Raw genomic sequence first — 25,000 nt, 5'->3', positions numbered from 1 at the left:
AGCTATAAGAAACCGTGTTTGCCAGACATTTGATCTAATAAACACGGTTTTACCTCAAGTTAACCAAGATAGAAGAAGGATAATATCAATCAAATTTATAATACACAAGCTTTTTAAGATGTGGGATTTACCTCATGTAATATCGATTAGTAAATCTAAAGGCCGGTTTACACTGCAACAGATTTTTTATGTCGGCCCGATTTTTTTCAAAGCCGCCACCAAAAATCGTGCCGACAAGTCGCACCGTGTAAACCGGCCTTAAACCGGCCTTAACAAGACTCTAAAATATTATGAGGAGTATTGGAACAAAATTCAATCATTAATTCTTGACAAACTTAAATTTTTTATTATATTTCACAACAAATCTGATCGATACAGATGGACATAGGTCTGTTATCATTTCGTCTATAAGTCGAATTTCAGTGAAAACTGCTTTTCGCTGAATTTTAATCCTCTTAAATACGACCGTGAATCCACCAACACTTTTTCGTAAGTAGGGTAAGCAAATTTACATATTTCTACTTTCCTTTTGTAATTCTTGGCTTCTGGGTAAGTGTTCAAAATTAAACCTGACCCAGTAATCGTTCCCGGAACAATAGGATTGAGAGTGATAGCACCAGCGATTTTTCCTATGGCTACCAATCCGGTTGATCCAATTTTGCATTACAAATCCATTGTTTTGTAATATTTATGACTTTTTTTGAATAGCCAGTACTTTTTATGATAGTATTTATAGATCACTTTTATTTCTGCAATTTGATTATATGATAAGCCAGAAGGCCCATCAGGCCGGCCTTATCTCCGGTTTCCTTAGCATGAAGCGACTAGGAGTATTTATACTCCCCCATGGATGGGACGCTAGTCCATCGCAGGGTTACCCCCAGCATTTCGCCGGTACCCATTTACACACCTGGGTGGAGAGAGGCACCATGAGAGTAACGTGTCTTGCCCAAGAACACAACAATATGTCCCCGGCCAGGACCCGAACCCGGACCACTCGATCCGGAGTCGAGCACTCTAATCATGAGGCCACCGTGCCTTCCTTTGAAATATGATTGAAGTTAAATATGTCTCTGCGATTGTCTGTCATTGTAATATTGTATAAATTATTTTAATAAATATATTTAATCAAGATATTGAGCTCTTTATTTGGTACATCTTTCTTTAAGAGTTTGACTCTGAAATGACCGTTTTGCAATGTTATATTTATATTAAATGTCTGCTTTTGCGTATTCTGATCTGATACCAAAAAATCGTGTAATGAAAATCGAAACCCATAATAAATTTGAATGTTTATTAGTTTATAATTAAATTTGAAAGAATTATATAAAATTTGAATTTGTTGGATTATTGATCCATTTGGAAGCAAGACTTTTTTATTTTTATTTGTAATAAACGTTTTGTCTGATGCATTTGTGATGAGATAACCGTGTAAATAATGTGATGTTTTTAAAATATCAAAGCCACTCATGTTGATCGGCATATGCATTGTAAATTTTTCATGAGACGATACTTCATAAGCTTTTTCCCAATCATAAATACTCATGTCGAGATCATTTAGTGCGGCATTTTTCTATGCCTTGCGTAGAAAATACATTGGCAATAATAATGGACTATTATTGTCATAATTAGCTTTTATATTGATAAAAATTCTTCTTTGAATTTGGTTTGAAGTACCGTCTGGATATAGAGTTTATATTGATCTTATGTAGTGATATTCATTTAACACTTTTTTTTGTTGCTTGACGTGCTATAATCATGTTTAAAACTTCACATATGATTGTCATAGAGAGAAATTCACTTGATTAAACAGTAAACCCTGTTTTTTTTTAAAATAAAACTCAAGCGCTAAAGTGTGATTATTTAAAAAGTTGTCTCTTATTAATTTAAAGAGGTTTATATCAAATTTTCCTTTGTATCGTGAATTTTCATTGGACTTTTGCGAAGGCAAAGATGTTTTTTTTTTCTAATTTTGTGAGGCATTTCATCGAAATTATCAATTAAATTTACACTAGAAATACCATGATCCGTAGTTAATTCACCTGACTTCTCTGTTATGTATTTGAATACATTATTACGATTATTGTGGGTTGTAATATGTGATTCATCTAATTGCTCAAGGGTAACAGTATCAGTCGGCTTTGTTCCTTTTTTTCAAATTAACGATTTTATTATCACCTGTATCAAAATTATTGGTTATAGGGGTCGAGTCATCCTGCTTTATATAATTGCCCAATAATTTACTATTTTGTGATGTGAGTGCTGAAATACCTTCATTTAATTGCTGTAGATTTACAGCATCTAAATTGGCTGTCGCATTTTTTGCATTAATTATTTTATTATTGCTCATGTTGAGATTATTATTCATTTCTTGCGTACCATCTCTTAACAAAACAGTGTTTATATTAGGCTTATAATTAGATGCTAATTCAACATTAAGAAACCCTAGCTTGACAGCATCATTTTTATTTGGTGGTCCTTAGACATTAGTTATTTTATTATCACCAATATCAAGATTTCCTATCATACTAACAGATCCATCCTTTTTTAAATAAGTGCTAAGATCAACGTTTCCAGATGCTTGTGAAACTTTTTGATCGACATAGGATTTATTTACGAGCTCATTTAAATCATTTAGATTTCTATAACTGACAATCTTATTACCACCCATATTAATGTCTTTGTTTTTATCCAAATTTTTCTTGAGTTCATCGTTTACATATTCACGATTTACAGCAGACGTTTTATTTACTGTATTTTGAATACCATAGATACTGTTTCCGTTTAGATCAATATCTCCTTTCATTGTTCCACCTGTTTCATGTAAATAATTGGATAGCTCATTGCTAACTTGAGTAAAATTAACAGCTTGATGACCAGATTGAGATGGTTTAAGGTTATCGATAAAATTGCTGTTTAAATCCAAATCAGAAATCATTCTTACGCTTCCATCTTTTTTAAATATGGTGTGAAATCGATGTTACCAATACGTTTGGTTATCTCATTATTAACATAGGATATATCTGTTTTTAAAATTTCGATACTGCATCAGAGTGATGAAGAGGATCTTGTAAGCCAGTTATTAATTTATTTCCCATATCCATTTGATTTTTCATATCGATTTTTATATTATCATCGTTAAACTTCATATACCATTGACTTAAATATTCATATGGAATAGGGTCGCTTTTACCATCTCGGGGATACCCTATGTCCTCTGTTCGATTATAATTCATTTGAAAATGACCATTCATAGCTACAGAACCATCTCGTTTGATATAATCGGTGAGATCAACTGGTGTACTAGAAGAATCTACCTCCATTTGCTTTAATATGATCGTAAATTTGCTTTTTTGTCAAAACATCGCTATCATCAGTGCCTGGTTTCAAATTGGTTAGTTTTTTATTATTCATATCATAATTACCATCTTCAGTCAGTTTAAAACCAAGTCCTGGTATGCATTCAATTATTTTTGTACTTGAAGATTCTAATAAACCGTTTGAATAACTCATGTATATATAATTGGTTATAGTTTTTCATTGAAGGTTTTAGTTGTCAACTTTCGTAGTTTGTCAATAGATATAAAGCAGTATGGATCCTGAGTTGCTTTTTCATACATTTCTTTAGGAATGTTGTTTTCTCGACAAATTAGTGATTTTTCATTGTTGCTTGGGTATTAATAAATACAAAAATGCGAGCAATTCAGTCTTATATCTTTTGGAGTTTTATAATATGATTGACTCAAATAGATGACACTACAATTTTTATGTCGCCCTCGAATAAAGTAATCAATCAGTGGCCTTTGGTTTTTATCACAAATGAAATCATCGAATATTACAAGCTTTTGATTATCATCTGTTAATTCAGATACTGGAATTATTTGGTCGTTACTCGCTTCAATAACATCATAACCAACATCCTTACTTATCGGATCGAACATGTTCAATAGATTTTGATATTTTGATTCCTCAAGGATTTTTGCATACAAATAGATTTTGTCAAATAAAGCAAATTGTAAATCACATGCATTAATGTGTTTGTTTTTCCCGATCCTGATGGTCCACAGATCAGCATCCTAAAGCATTTATTTGGCATGAAATCATATAACTGTTTAAAATTACTGACATTATCATCAGCAGAATCGTAATTTGGTATTCTCATTCTATATATCATATGGGTATATTATTTGAAACCATGTACAACATAGTGTTTAACACGGGGTAAAACGATATCTTAATTTTATATACAATTTTCAATTTTTATGTAACCAAATAATGTAAAAAATGAGTTTACTAAAATGGCAAGAACTTGCAAAAAGTAAATCTGTAGTAGAGGATAAAATTAATACGGTACGAAACGCAATCATAAAACACGATTTGGGTCAAAAAACAAGCCAAACATCTTTTTCCAAGGTGTTTCAACCAATAGCCAAGAAATTAGACAATGTTATCGCCAGTAATTTAAAAATACCTGTTACAAAACGACGACTGTTGAAGAAGGGGGGAAGTATCAAATTACCGTATTGATCTTGACGATGAGGTTGATGATATAAATCTCGGTGATTTATTTGAAGAACCAGTATTACCACAGCAAGAAAAACATTTTGTACCAAAACCCCCAACTTATGAAGAATCATTGCAAGATATATTGGAAGGCAAAAAACAGATTAGTGTTGATCCTCAATACGTTCCTCAAAAATCACGAGTTGCCTCCAGAATATGATGAGGAGGAGGAACCTGATTATGCATTAGATAATGAAGATATGGATAATGAGATATTGAATGATCTTGGTCTTCAAAATTATGATTCTATTAATAAGGTATTAAATCAACCAGAAACGACACAACAAAAAAAAACAGAAAATATCTTAATAAGATCATTAATAATCCTAAAAGGAGCAGAAATCAATGGAAAGGTTATAATCACATGGCACAAAACAATTTAAATCTGGGTACATTACAGAAGCTGTACGACAGCTCATGAAAGAGAGACTTGACAATGCCGGGGCGACATTGAATGCATACATCAAACATTATGAGAATTAAGTGAAAACAATGACTGGTTCTGGGATTCGAAGAGGTGGTAGTATTGTATTTTATTTATAATCCAAAACATCTTCTCAAAAAATTGGAAGTGATTGTTGGGGAAATTGTAGCTGGTAATACAAGCATTGATATGCGTAATATGGGCGTTTCTATATTAGATACATTGTTTAAAACGTCAACAATCAATAGATCTCAACATAACAAACTCTACAAGAATGTAACGATATTGTATATATGGATAGAGAAATCGTATTATCAAGCTACTCAGTAAAATCAATACCTGGAAACCAACCTGAAGATTTTGTTACAAAATTTACTAAACCAATCACTTTGGGCAGCAATTTTGAATACCAGCTTGGTTTATAGAATCATTAATATGTCTTTTACTTGGTTAATGTCAATCTATCATACAAAAATCAAACAATAGCGTATAGCATCAATAATGAATCAAAATTTCAAGATCTAACTTTTCCAGCAGGTGTTTGGAATTAGAAGGATGTTAATAGCTATCTCAAACGAATAAAAAAAAAAACGGTATATCTTTGACATTTAATACAACAACATTCAGAGTCACAATTGTATTACTAGCTCTAGTCAGACTTGATTTAACAAAATCGGATTTTAATGATCTCATCGGCTTTGGCAACAAAATATTAACAAGTGGGACTCATGTTGGTATTAAAGTTCCAAATTTAAGTCAAGATACCGACGTCCTTAACATACATTGTGACCTTATCAATGATAGTTTAGTTGATGGTGATGATAGTGATATTGTTTATTCATTTTCTACCTCTATTTTGACACCTTCATGCAGCTTTACCCCGGAACCACGTGCACGAGGAATTACCTTCAATCCTGTCAATAAATCTACAATTTCCTCTATCAGAATGTGGGTAACAGATGGGAAAGGAAGACTTCTCAATTTGAATGGATCCGATGTATCGTATTCATTGATTGTAAAAGAGTACAATAATCTAACATAACATTATAAATGAAACCATATGAATCTAAGAGATTTTACCATCCACGACTTGGTAGATTTGTATATCAACACAAAGGCTCTGGTATTATTGTAGATAATATATTCAAACCAATGAAGAGTCTTGCATCAACTGTTTTTAAAAAGGTAGCTTAACATATGGCTAAAAAAGGCACTCAAATCAGGGGCATCGCACGCTGGTGATAAAATTGGTAAAAAAAGTTGCTGAAAAATCTGGTGATTTAATTATGAAACAGCTTTCTAAAATGAGACAAGGATCAACAAAACAACAAAAAACAGTGCCAATTTAACCTATGGGACAACAAGAAGAAAACACTAATATGATTTTAAATCGTTTGATATCTGGTAATGGTATAAAACGAAAACATTTAGTTCTTGATATAATTATATAACGTAATATTGAATCTTCCGCTTGCCTTCAACTAACTAGTTTCCTTTCCCCCGCGTCCGATTAGCCCAGAGATAATTACTAATAATTACCTTACCAACCTCGTTTTCTCGGTCCGTACTGAAAGTTACGGATCCTCGTTTTTTCCCGTTGATTTATGGCCATAAATCAACTGAAAAATACTCGGTCCGTAACTTGCAGTAAGGTCCTCGAACTCGGTTAGCAAGAGCTATGTATCACTCGTAAACGTCTCTACCTCGTCCAGTCTGCTTTTCCGGGTACAAGAACACCGATTCCAACAACTGACCGGATAGCGTTAATTGTTTTCATTTTCTTTTCATATTTTTTTCCAGTTTCTCTGGGTGATCATTGCGTGAGCAATGGATTAACACAGAAACATTGAAAATCCTAACGAATAAAGCGCTAGATTTACTGAGCTCAGAGATGCTATGTTGGGCTCAAAATATGCTACTTGGCATTACAAACATACCTTTGTCGTCAGTTACAAGAAACTTCACTGATGTTTCCATTCGGCCTGTGTACCGAAAACTTAGGTAAAATTCGTGGCCAGAGCTAGTGGCCGGTAAAACGGCCTGATTAACTCCTGAGGATGCATTCACCACCATGACAATGGTGGCGTTGACGTTGTTACCATCACGAACCTCGAGTTCAAAGTTCTCCCCCGTCATGACTTCATAATGCACTGTCAAATGTCCCCCAGGTGCGGTTCTGATAGTCTGAAAACAGAGCCCTTGGTCAGGGATAGCAGCTGCAATGGCACTCAAACGATTTTTTACTTACTTACTTACTGGACGATATTTTTCAATGGTGACTCAAAGATACTTGGAAAATATCTGAGTGCTTCGTTCAATCGGTGGGTAACTTGTCTGGACAGATTCTTGTCTGGATAGATTTTTTTGGGGGGATCTTCATATTAATTAAAGATAAAGTATTATAGCTTTCAGCATTAAGTGTATTCAACACTTCAGTTTTCATTCAATGCTCCTGGAAAAACCATTTTTCCATGAAAAGGAATCCGTGGTGCAATAAAGTATGGCGATGACTGCATGTACATCAAATAATGGCCATGTCACAAAATCATGCACCAAACTCCTCATCGTTAAACAGTACAGTGACAGTACAGTGGGAATTCCTCCTATATTTATTATTATTCACCTTTAAATAAAGTCTCATTTTATTCCATTATACTTTGCAGTCTTTGCAGTAGTACAAATGGAACCAGGAAGCTATTTCTGCGGCGACATGAGTCCACAAAAATAAAATCGTTAGGGGTGGGGGTGGGGCGGGGGGTAGGGGTAGGGTTTGAAGAACTTTTCGATTGGAAGGTAACCTGTTGCTTCAAGAAAACTGACACAATCTCGCGTATCATGCATTTGCGGGTGTTTCTTAAAGGACCAATGACAAATTCATTCAGAAACACAACGCTGACGGGATCTAGAGATGCATCGATGAAAGGTGATCAAAGCAAAAGACTGGCAAAAGCCACCTCAATTTCGAGAATGGTCTAACTTTGTAACTGAAGTCCCCGTAATGTTATCAGCCCTTCCCGTTACTTTCTAGAAATTTAACAATCTAAATTCAAACTTTTTTTGTGTTTATTTTGGATTTCAAGACGGAATAAAGCCAAGATCCCCTTCAAATCTGAAACCCAGATATGCTCAAGCCGTGTGAGCCCCGTGGTTCTTGTACGAATTTACCCCTCACCCCCTTCAAATACTACTTAACAGGTTCTATGAATAAAAAAAAAGGATCGCTTCAGCTAGTTGTTTTTATTCCTAAGTTTTCACCACTCCTTATCTAGTTAACGAAAAAGGCAAATGAATTGTTATGTTAGTATCACCTTTGCACAAGAGACATTGTCACTTGAATTACCCGCAGCAAGGAATGTGACTGGAAAAGTAATATTAGCCTCATTCACTGAGCAAAAATCGATTGGACTGCTGTGTAGACCGCTGTAATACAAGCCGCCTCCATTTTGAATGTCTTCTACCACCGTGTTTTCAACAGACGTGTTCACCGACCCGCTTTGAATGTGAATGCCTGCCATGATGTTTTGCCAGATCCTGGTATTGTTAACAGTCAAAGACGACATCATTTTTGGCGACACCACTCCATAAACACAGCTGCTGATGGTCAAGTCGTATAAATTAGGAAGGAATTCACCACCTTTTATTGCGTTTTGTGCATCAGATATGTGAATGTACCGTAGAGAAAGAGGCTTGTATGAAGTAGAAAATTCGAGGCCTTTCCAAGATAGATATGGACCATGACATTCTATCCAAACAATCTGCCAATTACCTGCAAGTAAGATGAGATCACAGTACATATTAAAGGGGTTATGTCACGTTATTCAAAGGTTTAGGTGAAATCTTTCGTTAATCACGAGTATAAAACTCGAAATGATAATGTGGAATTCCTTTGCTGAACAAATTATCGTTACATCACAAACAAGATGAGATTTTCAATAAACTTGAAAAACTCCAGGCCAATTTTTTTCAAGATTACCAAAATGGAATGCATCCATGCTTTTCTGTCCTTTTGCTGTATTCCTTTTATGTTTTTCAACAGTTTTAAGGGGTTAATGCAATGTTTCATTTTACTTTTAGGGCATTTTGGATGTCATGAAATTACATCATTTCTCGTGACATAGCCCCTTTAAATAATTTGGAAAGCAGCATCACAGGATAAAGAAAACGTGAAAGTCGTCTTCATAGTGTACTTTAATGCACTTTTGTCGACTGCCCGAAAGCTAATGGCAGATTTGATTGTCACCAAGAAGAGCAGGCTGAAGCAATCGCTGATAATGACAGGAAAAGAACAGAACAAAATGCCGTTATTACAGTATAGGAAACAAGACAATGGAAAAATGCAATATAAAGAGCTTCAGTGAATGATTGCATAAATAAGTAGCAAAGACCATGTGTTCAAATTCCAATTGACAGCCGGACGTTAGGAAGATGTGTTGTCTTTCCAATTTTGTCATACATTGTTGAGCAGGGTCGAACAGAACAAATTAATCCTTAACTTCCCTGTTACATTGTCTTCATGTAAGCACCAAAAACAACGGCCTCTTATTTCATTCTTTTCCTTATGCCATATTAGTTGTGCCTTAGAGATATTGAAACACATAGTTACTTGTTAAGGATTCTTTGTCGATAAGTTGAGCTAACACAGTCTCACTCACCACAATGATGGCTACTATTTCTTTGATGGCTGCATTCTAACAAATTTGTCTCGTTTCCGAAGCAGTGGACGTCATTCAGCCAAATTGGCATTCCAGAACCCCTATACCGTCTGTAGCTGTAGCGAAGGGCTCCTGCGAAGCCCAGCTGTCGACACGCAACCTGTGCATTGATAGACTGAGTCATTCATTCGTTGTTCAAGCAAACATCTGTGTGAGACATGACCCAAAGCAGTGAAGCTATCATCAAGAAAATTAACTTAAGACTAGCAATAATCATGATTAAGGATTAGTGCTCGTTTATCGGCTCATTGAATTCATTTATAAGTAAATGTTCCCGTATGCATTGAAAAGAGCTTTAGTAGTGTAGTGTGACTCAAATTAACCTATTTTTTCTTCTTTCTAATTGTTCTGATTTACCAGGGCTTGTGGCTTTGTGGACAGGGCGTATGTAAAGCCAGCGAGCCTTAACTAAAATCTATTTCAAAAGCTCAAATTAATCTACCTTGATTCTTTAGCCAGACTCTAATTGATTCTCTTAATAAACTGACCAAAATGATCCACCACAAATCCTTCATTGGCCTCATGCGGACCGCAAAAAAAGCTCATTCATCGTGGCTTGGGCGGATTCGCGAACCGGCATATGCAAGCCCTCAGGCAATTATAACATCAGTAAGCAATCGCTAAGCTTAACCCTTATCTAACATTGTGTTTCTTTAGGCTGAGATTTGGTTTAATGCAGACTCAATTTTCTTAACCTGAACGTTATTTCAAGTATTTGAGACTACAATAGGTCTATTCTATAATGAAGCATGAGGACTTGGGGACATTAACCATTGGAATCCAAGTTCTGCGTTGGGAACAAATTTTCGAGGCGAATGCTATGATCAGAAATGAATCCATGCTTTCTTCCTAAAACTACTTGCAAAGACTGCCAAGCGTATTCTACTCACTTGAGTGTCTCTTATATTCCAACTACTGTTGCATACAGTACCCCATCGGCCATTAAGAAAAATTTCAAGCCTGCCGGCTTTGGGTCTCTGATGCGAGTATGGATAAAGGCGAATTCCATGATGCAAAGAGCTGTTGCCTGAAATTCCTGGATCTTTTTTCAATACTATCATCTCCGTAGCGTTTCCATGGGCTCGTAGAAATCCTTTTACCTGTAATTTCACTCCAGGAAAAAAGTGAAGTTGGACGCCTGGCTCAATGGTTAGTGTGACATTATCAGAAACAACCAAGTCTTTTGATACGCGGTATGGCGATCCCTCTAGTGTGAGGTTTGTATTGGACGTGATTCCGCCTCCAATAATTGAGCTTTCCACACTTTCTTGAATGACAAAAGCCAAAAGCAGGCAAACGATCAATTTAATTACTGCTGAATAGATATCCATCCCTACAAGAAATGCAATAACATTGGAAATGGTTTGAACCCAGGAATAACTGAAAAATGTGATAGATGGAGTTTGCGATATACTTGACATTGTCGAAGCAATACTGAGCAATATGGATAAACGTTACTTCTCATGCGGTGTCTTTATTGACCTAAAAAAGGCATTCGATACGGCCAATCATGAAATATTACTCGATAAATTGAAGTTTTACATTTTCCGGGGATTGATAACTGATTGGTTTTAATCATATTTAAAAAATAGAACGCAAACAATTCCAATTGAAAAGTAATTATCAACCGTGAACTGATTTCTCCCTGTGGTGTGCCCCAGGGATCGGTCCTAGGACCTCTTCTATTTTTACTTTACATAAATGACATTCACCTCAGTTTCGATAAACTAAAATTTTATCTCTTCGCTGACGATACAAAAAAAATTTATGCTGATAAGAATATCAAGGCGGTCGAACAAACTTTTAATGCAGAGTTAAAGAACGTTTATGATTGGTTGACTACAAATAAGTTGAACATTGAATGCAATTGCCTAGGGCAATGCGTCCAATGCTTCTTTAAGCAAAATCTTGGTTCTTCAAAAGGGAGTGCTGCGCTTAATCTATTTTGCCGATCGAAGAGAACATGCCATCCCTTTATTTGTCAAAGCAAAAATTCTGCCTGTTACTTTCCTATATTATGAAGTTGTAAGCAAATTAATGTTTGACGTGCACAATCGCAGTGCCCCGATTAACATTGAGAAACTATTTACTAAAACATGACACATTTATACCTACAATACTCGATCATCCAAGTCGCAGCTCTTTAGAACAAAGTACTCTAGACTAAACATCGAAAAAAAGGCTTTTTCGCGTGTTGGTGTCAAAATTTGGAATAAGATGCTGAATGGATTTAAATCATTATCAAAAAATTCCTTTAAAAAGCATATGTTAAAGTCTTTATTTCAGATCCTGGGTAATGAAGATTCTTATCTTGATGTCATGAATTTTCCTTAACTTTTGTATTGAGAAAATAAAATAAAGTTTGTCGTACGCGTGAGTGTAGTCACGAGTACTACGATGATTTGGACAACGTGATTAACTACAAATTTAAATACAAGAAAGGAAACATAGGCTTCTCGCTTAGCTTCAGATCAAGAGAGGATGAGGTAAGAGAACGGATTCCCGCGCCCAATCAATTTTTAGTTTCGCCAAGTTATTTTAAATTCTAGTTCCCAGTGCCGCGCATACTTAAAATTTTATTTCGTTATTACAACTGGCCAGTTCCCTATCTAAAAATAGCTGCATAGCTAAAATTAGATTTTACAAAAACTACAAGGGATCCGTTCTCCGTCCTACTTCATTCTCTCTTGCTTCAAATACAATTATTAATCAGTCTTTCTTGAAGAGATGGAATGGTGTCCACAATTAGCTTATATTTAGATAAATACTTCGTTAAATAAAGTTCATTTATTCATAGTAGAATTTCGAAATTCCAGGAATAATATACTGAAAGATTTAGGATATGTTATCAAACACGGAAATGATAGGAGATTTTCACAAGTCCTATCTTTTGATATTCATTTGTAAACCTTATGCCATTTTTATTTCTTTACCACTTTTTATTAAGAATAACAGAGCTCCCTTATTTGTTAGATTCAAGCCCAATTTCGACATCCAACAGGAGGTGTCCTTTTATAAATCTGAGCCATTGCTACCTGTTTCCAACAATGAGGTAAGGGTAAAGGTTAGCATTATTTTTGGTCTAGGCTCATTGCAGCTCTTTATTCTTACTTGAGGAACAGCATTTGAGCAGGGGACACTTTGTGACATTAATTGTCTCGACTCAGCGCCGAAGTATTATTCCGAGAGAGTTGGAGAGAAGAGCAACAGGACACCTCGTGACGCTTATTGAAATCAGAGTTAATCTAAGGGGGCGCCATTTCCGAGTTTATGTTTGTTTCCTCTTCAAAACGAGTCTAAGTGCAAAGTTTGTGTGATGGTAATAGCCCATTTCCGAGTTGCTGCATGCCTAGGTTTCAAAGAGAGTCCTGGTGCACAACCATTCAAATGGAAAGGAGTTGCGTGTTCTCGTGCAAATCAAAGTCATTTCCCTTTCAATAGTTGAAACCGAGACAAACAGCAACTCGGAAATGGCCCATTAGTTCTACTTTAAATATGAATGAAAGCTAATTACCATAAGAAAAACTTCGCACTTAGACGAGCTTTGAAGAGGAGAAAGATATGAACTCGGAAATGGCCTATTAAGGGCATTTCTGTACGTCCCTTATGATCTAGTTAAAAGATATAAAGAATTAATTGATTTGTTACTAAATCGAAATAATCAATCAGGTGAGTGTTTAAATAATAATAATAATAATAATAATAATAATAATAATAATAATAATAATAATAACTTCATTTAGATAGTCCTAATCCACTACTTGTCCTTAGCGTTTTATAATTCTCTACTTTAGCACATCCCTTAATACACCTCTTTTACCACCCAAAAATTTGCATAGGCAATGCCTTCGATTTCTGTTGGGACATCTTCATGTCCCAGGAGAAATTGCAAACAACGATTATGCAAAACTTGGGGGGGTAAAACGGTTTTATTACGGGATTTGTGAAAGTAGAGAATGTTAAAATATTACGACAGTGTGTGTGTACAGTTAAATCTATTACAAGTCTACTACAAAATAAAATTAAAATCGAAAAAGTAATTAAAATTCTATTATCAAAGTTCGTATCGAGTTCTAAACAAAAATAAAAATACCTTTTGCAAAAAGTTTTATAAATCCTTTCAAAGATATATGGCCCTTGGCAAATACATTGAATTCTGTGATGATTTAAGTGTTTAAGTCAAAAATTGTTATTATTATTATCATTATCATTATCATTATCATTATTATTATTATTATTATTATTTTCAATGTAAAGTAGAATGTTTCTGGCAAATCAGTGTCGAGTGAGGATAAGTAGTTTCGTTGTGAAGCAATATGTTTATTTTTCAGTTACTTGTATGTGCATTTTCTCACGTTATGAAACGTACCGGTTACAAGTACTTGTTGCCTGATTCGGTTATTTCGAAGGTGTCGGGATTACAGAGGGTCTTATCACATTTCGAAAATTTGACAGCACTCATGACTACTTGTCATGCAGTCGTGTATTAAATTAAGGTTTCTTCTCGAATGAAGGTCAATCGACTGTTCATCAGTCTCGTTTTTGACGTTAGTTAACATTTTACAGTCCAACAGAGTTTACTCAAATAACGCATTAATTAGCACTAAACGTGAGACCATGTCATGAGGAGCTTAACTTGGGTCAGGAATGTGGGTCCCCGCTGTTTAGGTAAAAAAAAAAATACCAAAATTTGAGTGGGAGTTGTAACAAGACTCACACTAAAAAGGCAGAGCGAGAGACAAAGGGAGAGAGAGGTGTTAATCTCGACACATTTGTTGGGCCGACCTCGTCATAAAGTTTTAATGACGACAAATATCTCAAATTACTTTAAATTAATTTTGAGTGACGTGTCAAAATAGTCCAGAGGCACAATAAATCAATCTGAAATATTTTCTAAAACACGGTTTACAACGGCCAGCATCATGCAATTAAAAAATGGAAAATTATTTATTTATTCTCTTTATTTCAAATTAATTTAAACACAGGCAAGTTATATCTAGAGGTGGCGAATGGTTCTTCAAAAACTCTGGGTCTCGCAAAATTTTAGTCGAATTTCACGGGTCTCACAGTCTCGTTTTTTGAGCGGTTATGTGCGTCTCGCAGTCTCGTTTTTTTACTGGGTTGCCTGTGGGCAAACCCAGTCGAGGTCTGCGTTTAGTTTGTTTGTTTTCCTTTTTTTTTTTTTTTTTTTTTTTTTTTCCGTGTCGGTAAAAGTCTTGCCTGTCACTCCCCTGGTAAGTGGTGTCTTTGTGTATAGAGCCTTCTTCGCGTATTTTCTTAGGATCGAGAGGGTAGTGGAACTGCGTAGATTTCTCTGGTGGACACAGTAGAATCATCAACTTAGCCTGCAATGGCGTCGAAAGTCATGCAACACGAATGGCGTTTTAGTGGATCCTTAAACAAAATATACCCTTATGGAGCTCAATAATGGAAAGTCAGTTGGATAAACTAGGCATGAATCTCAAAAGCGACGAGTACTGGACTTCGACAACAATCTGTCGCCCGTCGAGACGAAATCAAAGTGAGCAGTATTTACCTGAAGTACATGGTAATTTGACACAATTGAGTTTCTTGTCTTCACGCACGCAATGAAATAGGAAGAGGTTTTCACCTCTAAGAGCAAATATGTTGTTTGTTTCAATAAAATTTTCGCTGGAAAAGGATTCTGTGGTATTTTCTGCCTTTGTGAATTATGATATCATGTTGTGTATTGAATTTTCGAGCTTAAAGTTCAAATGTGATATGGGAGAAGTTTTTTAGTATTGCTCTGTAAGCAGGAAGGGTTCACAGGCCTGTTGGAAGCGTGCTTGAGTTTCAACAAAATGAGGCCCAAAATCAGTGAAAACTTGTGACGCAGATGAATAATAAAGTAGCTGCTATTTCCAAAATGATGGAATTACCTGGTGATAAATAACGTCGTACGCGTCTTGGAGAGTAAATTTTGACTTTGCATAAACAAGAGTTGGGCGATTGTGATCTTTGTTTTGACTTCGCTCATTTCATTGTCAAACTTTATAAGACTTGACAGAAAAAGAAACTTACAATCTTGCCATCATTTGACACAGATGCTTCACTGTTTGGCGAGTAAACATGCCGCGGTAACTTAATCACGGCTGAATTCCGGCCATGTCACTTTCGATTTTGCAATTTACTTGAACGTAGCAAAAATCTCCCAAAATGTTTGTCGCTGATCGTAACTTTTTATATTCTATATTCACGGTTCAAAATTAATGTTGTTTTCATGTCGTAAATATTCTATTCTCGATCGACCGTCCGGGAAACTTCCTTCTGCTCTTTCTGAAAACTGTGTATCAATATTTATTTCCTTTTTCATCAATATTTGTTTTGCATAAAGCAAGCTACCAGAATCTGTACCTTGCTGAGTTCGCATTTGTTAGCGTTAATAGTATTTTCGGTCAGATGTTTCTGTTTTTAATGAGGGGTGTATTGTTTTGGTCTCCCATCCCAACACCAACCCCGAGAAACAGGGCTTGACTTCAGTGAATTTTAGTATTACAAAGTTTTCGGATGCTCATAGGGCACACTTGTGGTGAAAAGAAGTTGTGAGGGAACTTGAAAATTATCAACATGTCAGCCCAGAAGCCAATGTTTCTCGCTTCTCTTTTATTTGTTATTCTTCAGAGACTGGAATGCTGTATTTCAATACCACACAATTCAGTGCCTTCTGATTTTCTGTAGCGCGTATCACAGGCAAGCCAGTGTATGCTTCACAGAAGCATCTAGTTATATGAAGGTGTCAAACACTTTGAAGTCTCGGTCTCGCAATCTAAAAAGTCAAAATGTCTCGGGCTCGCAAAGAGAAACGCTGGTCTCGCCGTCTCGCAAAGTCTCGCATTTACCATTCACCACCCCTATATCTTAACTTTCAGGCTACCGAGATGCAACTTGTTTTGTTTGGCAGCAACGGTGAATTGGTTCTTTTCTGATTTTAAAGCAAACCATTTTTAAGTTTTATACTTAAGGAACTCGATAACTGAGGAATTATAAAACTCAACAGCTATTAGACCTTCGAACATCTGCCTCCCTAATTCTCCGGTTAAACATGAAACGTTCAGTGATGTATTCGTATATTTGTTAAATTAAACACAGGCAAATTATTTTGTCAGTTAACTTTCAGGCTACCGAGATGCAACTTGTTTTGCCTGGCATACACGTTTCTCAACAGCAACGGTGAATTGGTTCTTTTCTGATTTTAAAGCAAACCATTTTTAAGTTTTATACTTATGGAACTCGATAACTGAGGAATAAAACTCAGCGGCTATTACACCTTCGAACATTTGCTTCCCTAATTCTCCGGTTAAACATGAAACGTTAGTGATATATTGGTATATTTGTTAATTTAAACACAGGCAAATTATTTTGTCGGTTAACTTTCAGGCTACCGAGATGCAACTTGTTTTGCCTGGCATACACTTTTCTCAACAGCAACGGTGAATTGGTTCTTATCCTAAACATTCTTAAAAGCTAACCTTAGGCCTAATTAGGCCTAAACAAAGTTTTTAGGCCTAAGGTTAGCTTTTAAGAATGTTTAGGATACTTTCTGTATTGGTGAAACAATGACTGCAACCTATGACATGCGATCTGCAGATTAGACCCGCCGAATTTCGGAACGTGATCACCATTTTCCCCAAAAAGTTACCGACTTGAAGGCGACAAATTTCTCTCTTCGAAAGAGATGGATGCCAGAGGTCTTCTCGCTCACCAGCGACGAGGAGCGTCGAAGTAGTGCTGGTCGGCGAGAGACGACGGCGACCTGTACCATTTTTCCCCGGGTGACAGAGTTAATCCATAAATCCTATAGAACGAAAAATGGTTCCGTGTCCCAGCACTAACCGCCACTGTCGATGCGCGCAAACGAACTGAAATAGAATTGTGTTCCCACAAAATTCATCTCGCCCCTAAATATGGTCATGCAATAAAAAATTAACTACTTTTTTCTGCTTAACGTGAGTTCACAGTACAATCTGATCGATCCTGAATGCTTTAACACTTTTCTGAATACGAAACACCTTTTGTGCTATGTTTTTAGCCTTTGTTGACGGTTATCTACACCGTCAGGAGACGTCCAGCCGAGAATTCCTGAGTCGGCTTAAGCTCCTCATGATTTGGCTCCGAGTTGGAAACTACCTTGCTCTTTATGGCATAGAAAATGAACAAAACTTGTTTCTTTTACCTGGCGAGAAAAGCGCCAGTTTCCTTTGGCTTGCCTTCAAAACTGGCACAGCAAAACTGCTTCCTCGAAAGATTCTTCCAGACGAAGTTTTATCCTACTTCTTTGCTGACCTTTCGAGGTATAGGACACAGTCTGAAAAAAAAATCGGGTGATTGATGAACAATCCGGGGCTATCCAGGCTCTCCTTCAGATATCTAAAGCAGTTTATCGCCGAATAACAGTCTGATATGCTAATTGTGGGGCCAATTTTGAGAGGCAATTATATTCCGAGTAACAGAGAACTCTTGAAATGCGAGGTCTATTTAAACAACAGATTCCGAGAATTGGCCACACAAAACGTTACAGAAATTTAGAAGAACGTAGTTAAGTACGATTCAAAGTGCATTGCACGTATTCATTTGTTGGTTTTCAGTGGCTCTCTGATTGAACCTACAATGTAGTGGCCTATCTCCCACAAGTCCCCTCCAGATCAGTGGTGGATCATCCGAATAAGAGATCCGAAGGTCGTCGGTTCGACTCCTATGAAGCAGCACTCGGATGAGTATCCCGGAGGAAACATTGCAAAACATATCTCTTCAGTTTATTTACCAAGGTCAACAATTTCCACAACAGCGAAGATATCGTTGACGTCACCTATTGTCATTAATGTGGCAACCAGAGCATAAGTGGCTGTCGAAACAAAGCGTTTTCTTTTGCTTCTGCCGTTGCCGCATTTGAATAATAAAACAATGTTTCAGGTGAAGCTATTTTCCTCGCATTTATGAACGCAATTTTAGCAATTGCATAGAGAAGCCTAAAAAATTCAGGACTTCAAAAGGGTTTGAACCCGTGACCTAGCGATACCGGTGCGACACTCTAACCAACTAAGCTATGAAGACACTGACGATGGGAGTTGGTCATTTGTGGGTTCTAATGTTCCCGTGATAAAAGAATCAACGATGAAATGATATATGAATGAATCATATATTGAACTAGCGCGGATATGAAATCAAGGGATGCCATGGTCCTCTATGCAATTGCCAAAATTGCGTTCATAACTGTGAGGCAGATATGAACTCGGAAATGGCCTATTAAGGGCATTTCTGTGCGTCCCTTATGATCTAGTTAAAAGATATAAAGAATTATTTGATTTGTTACTAAATCGAAATAATCAATCAGGTGAGTGTTTGAATAATAATAATAATAATAATAACTTCATTTATATAGTCCTAATCCACTACTTGTCCCTAGCGTTTATAATTCTCTACTTTAGCACATCCCTTAATACACCTCTTTTACCACCCAAAAATTTGCATAGGCAATGCCTTCGATTTCTGTTGGGACATCTTCATGTCCCAGGAGAAATTGCAAACAACGATTATGCAAAACTTGGGGGGGTAAAACGGGTTTATTACGGATTTGTGAAAGTAGAGAATGTTAAAATATTACGACAGTGTGTATGTACAGTTAAATCTATTACAAGTCTACTACAAAATAAATTAAAATCGAAAAAGTAATTAAAATTCTATTATCAAGTTCGTATCGAGTTCTAAACAAAAATAAAAATACCTTTTGCAAAAAGTTTTATAAATCCTTTTAAAGATATATGGCCCTTGGGAAATACATTGAATTTTGTGACGAGTATTTAAGTGTTTAAGTCAAAAATTGTTATTATTATTATGATTATCATTATCATTATCATTATCATTATTATTATTTTCAATGTAAACTAGAAGTTCTAGCAAATCAGTGTCGAGTGAGGATAAGTAGTTTCGTTGTGAAGCAATATGTTTATTTTTCAGTTACTTGTATGGGCATTTTCTCACGTTATGAAACGTACCGGTTACAAGTACTTGTTGCCTGATTCGGGTATTTCGAAGGTGTCGGGATTACAGAGGGTGTTATCACATTTCGAAAATTTGACAGCACTCATGACTACTTGTCATGCAGTCGTGTATTAAATTAACGTTTCTTCTTGAATGAAGGTCAATCGACGCTTCATCAGTCTCGTTTTTGACGTTAGTTAACATTTTACAGTCCAACAGAGTTTACTCAAATAACGCATTAATTAGCACTAAACCTGAGACCATGTCATGAGGAGCTTAACTTGGATCAGGAAATTTGGGTCCCCGCTGTTTAGGTAAAAAAATTACCAAAATCTGAGTGGGAGTTGTAACAAGACTCACACTAAAAAGGCAGAGCGAGAGACAAAGGGAGAGAGAGGTGTTAATCTCGAAACATTTGTTGGGCCGACTTCGTCATAAAGTTTTAATGACGACAAATATCTCAAATTACTTTAAATTAATTTTGAGTGACGTGTCCAAAATAGTCCAGAGGCACAATAAATCATCTGAAATATTTTCCAAAACACGGTTTACAACGGCCAGCATCATGCAATTAAAAAATGGAAAATTATTATTTATTCTCTTTATTTCAAATTAATTTAAACACAGGCAAATTATATCTTAACTTTCAGGCTACCGAGATGCAACTTGTTTTGTTTGGCATACACGTTTCTCAACCGCAACGGTGAATTGGTTCTTTTCTGATTTTAAAGCAAACCATTTTTAAGTTTTATACTTAAGGAACTCGATAACTGAGGAATTATAAAACTCAACAGCTACTAGACCTTCGAACATCTGCTTCCCTAATTCTCCGGTTAAACATGAAACGTTCAGTGATGTATTCGTATATTTGTTAAATTAAACACAGGCAAATTATTTTGTCAGTTAACTTTCAGGCTACCGAGATGCAACTTGTTTTGCCTGGCATACACGTTTCTCAACAGCAACGGTGAATTGGTTCTTTTCTGATTTTAAAGCAAACCATTTTTAAGTTTTATACTTATGGAACTCGATAACTGAGGAATAAAACTCAGCGGCTATTACACCTTCGAACATTGCTTCCCTAATTCTCCGGTTAAACATGAACGTTAGTGATATATTGGTATATTTGTTAATTTAAACACAGGCAAATTATTTGTCGGTTAACTTTCAGGCTACCGAGATGCAACTTGTTTTGCCTGGCATACACTTTTCTCAACAGCAACGGTGAATTGGTTCTTATCCTAAACATTCTTAAAAGCTAACCTTAGGCCTAATTAGGCCTAAACAAGGTTTTTAGGCCTAAGGTTAGCTTTTAAGAATGTTTAGGATACTTTCTGTATTGGTGAAACAATGACTGCAACCTATGACATGCGATCTGCAGATTAGACCCGCCGAATTTCGGAACGTGATCACCATTTTCCCCCAAAGTTCCGACTTGAAGGCGACAAATCTCTCTTCGAAAGAGCTGAAAAAACTTTCCTTCGACAAATTGGCTAACATTTTACCCTGGATGCCAGAGGTCTTCTCGTTCACCAGCGACGAGGAGCGTCGAAGTAGTGCTGGTCAGCGAGAGACGACGGCGACCTGTACCATTTTTCCCCGGGTGAGAGAGTTAATCCATAAATCCTATAGAACGAAAAATGGTTCCGTGTCCCAGCACTAACCGCCACTGTCGATGCGCGCAAACGAACTGAAATAGAATTTTGTTCCCCACAAATAAATATGGTCATTCAATAAAAATTAACTAATTTTTTTCTGCTTAACGTGAGTTTCACAGTACAATCTGATCGATCCTGAATGCTTTAAAACACTTTTCTGAATACGAAACACCTTTTGTAATAGGTTATTAGCCTTTGTTGACGGTTATCTACACCGTCAGGAGACGTCCAGCCGAGAATTCCTGAGTCGGCTTAAGCTCCTCATGATTTGGCTCCGAGTTGGAAACTACCTTGCTCTTTAATGGCATAGAAAATGAACAAAACTTGTTTCTTTTACCTGGCGAGAAAAGCGCCAGTTTTCCTTTGGCTTGCCTTCAAAACTGGCACAGCAAAACTGCTTCCTCGAAAGATTCTTCCAGACTAAGTTTTATCCTACTTCTTTGCTGACCTTTCGAGGTATAGGACACAGTCTGAAAAAAAAATCGGGTGATTGATGAACAATCCGGGGCTATCCAGGCTCTCCTTCAGATATCTAAAGCAGTTTATCGCCGAATAACAGTCTGATATGCTAATTGTGGGGCCAATTTTGAGAGGCAATTATATTCCGAGTAACAGAGAACTCTTGAAATGCGAGGTCTATTTAAAACAACAGATTCCGAGAATTGGCCACACAAAACGTTACAGAAATTTAGAAGAACGTAGTTAAGTACGATTCAAAGTGCATTGCACGTATTCATTTGTTGGTTTTCAGTGGCTCTCTGATTGAACCTACAATGTAGTGGCCTATCTCCCACAAGTCCCCTCCAGATCAGTGGTGGATCATCCGAATAAGAGAACCCGAAGGTCGTCGGTTCGACTCCTACGAAGGAGCACTTGGATGAGTATCCCGGAGGAAACTTGCAAAACATATCTCTTCAGTTTATTTACCAAGGTCAACAATTTCCACAACAGCGAAGATATCGTTGACGTCACCTATTGTCATTAATGTGGCAACCAGAGCATAAGTGGCTGTCGAAACAAAGCGTTTTCTTTTGCTTCTGCCGTTGCCGCATTTGAATAACAAAACAATGTTCCGGGTGAAGCTATTTTCCTCACATTTATGAACGCAATTTTAGCAATTGCGTAGAGAAGCCTGAAAAATTCAGGACTTCAAAAGGGTTTGAACTCGTGACCTAGCGATACCGGTGCGACACTCTAACCAACTAAGCTATGAAGACACTGACGATGGGAGTTGGTCATTTGTGGGTTCTAATGTTCCCGTGATAAAAGAAATCAACGATGAAATGATATATGAAATGAATCATATATTGAACTAGCGCGGATTATGAAATCAAGGCCATGGTCCGTCTATGCAATTGCCAAAATTGCGTTCATAACTGTGAGGATCATATTTCAATATATATGATATGATCTATGATCGCAGCTCGATATGTGATTCGTTTTATATATCATTCCATCGTTAAAACAACGGTTGTGAAGAGCTATCTTCCCTGTAACACATCTTGTTCAGTGCGATCTCAACGCGACTTGTTGGAAATATTGGCATATGCTTTAAAGAAAACGCTGGAAGATACGACAAATTGCAAGCATGACATGTTAACAAAAGGCGCCCTCACCAACATGACCAAAGCGCTGTTCTGCAGTCGATTTCCATTTGTTGTTGTTCGGTTAAGAAAGACTCCCTTTTCCCTTTTATTCCGGATTGGGTTTAAAACTCACCTAGTTCACGTTGATTTGCAACTTATTGGGAACAAAAGATTGAGATATTCAGTGGAGCATTTCAACCGCATCTTTCCAAAATAGGACAGTAAACTAGACGAGAGTTTCAGCCCGTACGATCACATGGTACAAAAACAGCCATACTGGAGCGCAAATAGACCCTTCTCCAAAAATGGCGACAATGGATTTAAGTGAGTTAAAATTAAACTGAATGAAAAAACTGAGAGAAAGATCGAAAAGGTGCTCTCTCTATTTCTGGTATTATTTTTAAGTTCAACTCATTTGAATTTTTGGCCGCCATTTTGGAGAAAGGTCTATTGCACACTGGGGCATCTAAAACAAAGCAACTTATTTAAATTTTCTTTGATTAGATGTCCCGGGAGCAATTTACTCCCAGTGTGGCGGTTTTTTTGCACCATAAAATCACCAGCTTCAAAGGATCCATTGGTTTATTAACCAAAAAAAAACAAAAGAGCAAAGGAAAAAGAAAGCAAGACGGTTTCCTTTCTTCAACTTCTCTGCTGCACTTGTAAATAGCCAACTGCTTTGCCTTCAGTCAGTTAGAATTCTAAACAATTTTTGTTGTTGCTCTGTTCTGTCGTTTCGATGGTCCTGAAAAACCCTACAGGGAGTGGTCAATTAAGTATGTATGCATGTATTTAAAGGGACATGAAGATTTGCTTTTATCAAACGAGTTGATAAAGGTCGAATTACCACCCTGAAAGACTTGGAAAGCCGACGTCTCGAGTGTTAGCCCTTCGTCAGAGCGAATGAAAGAATTTTCGGTGTTGTTGATTTTTATGAGGGTTTGGAGGAGCTTTGCCATTGGTGGAATATGGTAACATGAACTTGAGAATAAATAATGAAAGATGAGAGGTGTTATTGATTCCATGGGGATAGAGTGTCCCTAGTTGAAAGTTGAATTTTTTGTTCCAGATTTTGCGGCTTTCTGTGTTCCCGTGGTGTAAGCATAGGCCGCAATTTTTTATGTTGTGGTGGGAGTCATAAAGAAGATTGAAATGGCACGCAACTGGTTTTGCGCATCTGAGTCGTTGTTTTCCTTCGTCTTTTTGGCGGACAGCTTTCGCGAACACCTACGATATGCCAGATTCGTCAAACCTTTGCTCGTGCCATCACTCCACCACAGCAAGACAATTTGCGGCCTATCTTTACACCACTGGAAAACACAGGGGTAAGCGCACAAAATCTGGAAACATCTGGAAAAAAATCTGGTCCTGATATAAAAAACTTAAAAAAAAAAATCGAACAAAATTTGCTTCAAAATCATTGTTTCCTTCGTTTTTTTAGTTTTTCTGTGTTAGCAAGGAAGTGGAGGTTCCCTTTCACCCTTTCCACCGCCGAGGGCTTCCCCATTGACGAGTGTAAATCGTTTGGCGTTAGGACAGAGTAAAATCTTACAAGTGTTCAATTGGCATTTATTGGTGGTTGGTGATTGGAAACGCTTAAATCTCTAGGTAATTATAAGTACCAGGATCACCCGTAATTCTCTATCGTCGTCTATAACCCGCACTTTAAATACACATTTAGGCATAGGTCGCACTTGGGGGGAAAAGGTTTTCAACTTTGCCCGAGGCAAAAAAAAAACACAACAAATTCGAAACCGCAATCGGAAATGAAAACTTTTGGTACAATGTTGTAGGGTCGCACTAGTAGAGTTTTGACTCATTGACAAGTGGAACTAGAATTTCACACATGAGAAAATAGTTCATGATCATTTCAAGCAACATGCGGTCCACGACGAAAGCCTTATTATTAACTACTGTAGTGATTATGCTACTTTTTTAAGCTAATCAACACTATCTCTTGTTCAGTTCGTCCACTTTTCATAAGATCGTTTGCCAGTTTCCTAAAGACCAGAATCCCCAGGAAACAATGGAGAAGACGATGAACACGAGCTGAAGCGC

General features: G+C 36.8%; 1 protein-coding gene across 5 annotated transcripts in view; it reads right to left on the bottom strand.

Moving 5' to 3' along the window:
- LOC138011865 (protein bark beetle-like) overlaps nt 1–25,000 on the bottom strand; it is a 130,228-nt gene that overhangs the window by 62,585 nt on the left and 42,643 nt on the right. For 3 of the 5 annotated variants that reach the window (XM_068859095.1, XM_068859098.1, XM_068859099.1), the window contains 5 exons: nt 17,894–18,025; nt 10,590–11,032; nt 9,640–9,799; nt 8,296–8,753; nt 6,925–7,171 (listed from right to left, as the gene is read on the bottom strand). In XM_068859095.1, coding sequence (XP_068715196.1) covers nt 6,925–7,171; nt 8,296–8,753; nt 9,640–9,799; nt 10,590–11,030 — 1,306 coding nt within the window. In that variant the 5' untranslated portion in view covers nt 11,031–11,032; nt 17,894–18,025. Of the gene's footprint in view, nt 1–6,924; nt 7,172–8,295; nt 8,754–9,639; nt 9,800–10,589; nt 11,033–17,893; nt 18,026–19,441; nt 19,489–21,693; nt 21,827–25,000 lie in introns of those variants that run through there. The other 2 variants (XM_068859097.1, XM_068859100.1) reach the window with 2 other exon arrangements.

This window comes from Montipora foliosa, chromosome 7, assembly GCF_036669935.1.
Source record: "Montipora foliosa isolate CH-2021 chromosome 7, ASM3666993v2, whole genome shotgun sequence".
Classification (NCBI taxonomy): domain Eukaryota; kingdom Metazoa; phylum Cnidaria; class Anthozoa; order Scleractinia; family Acroporidae; genus Montipora; species Montipora foliosa.
The sequence above is the reverse complement of the archived record's forward strand: the minus strand, read 5'-3'. Positions and strand labels throughout refer to the sequence as shown.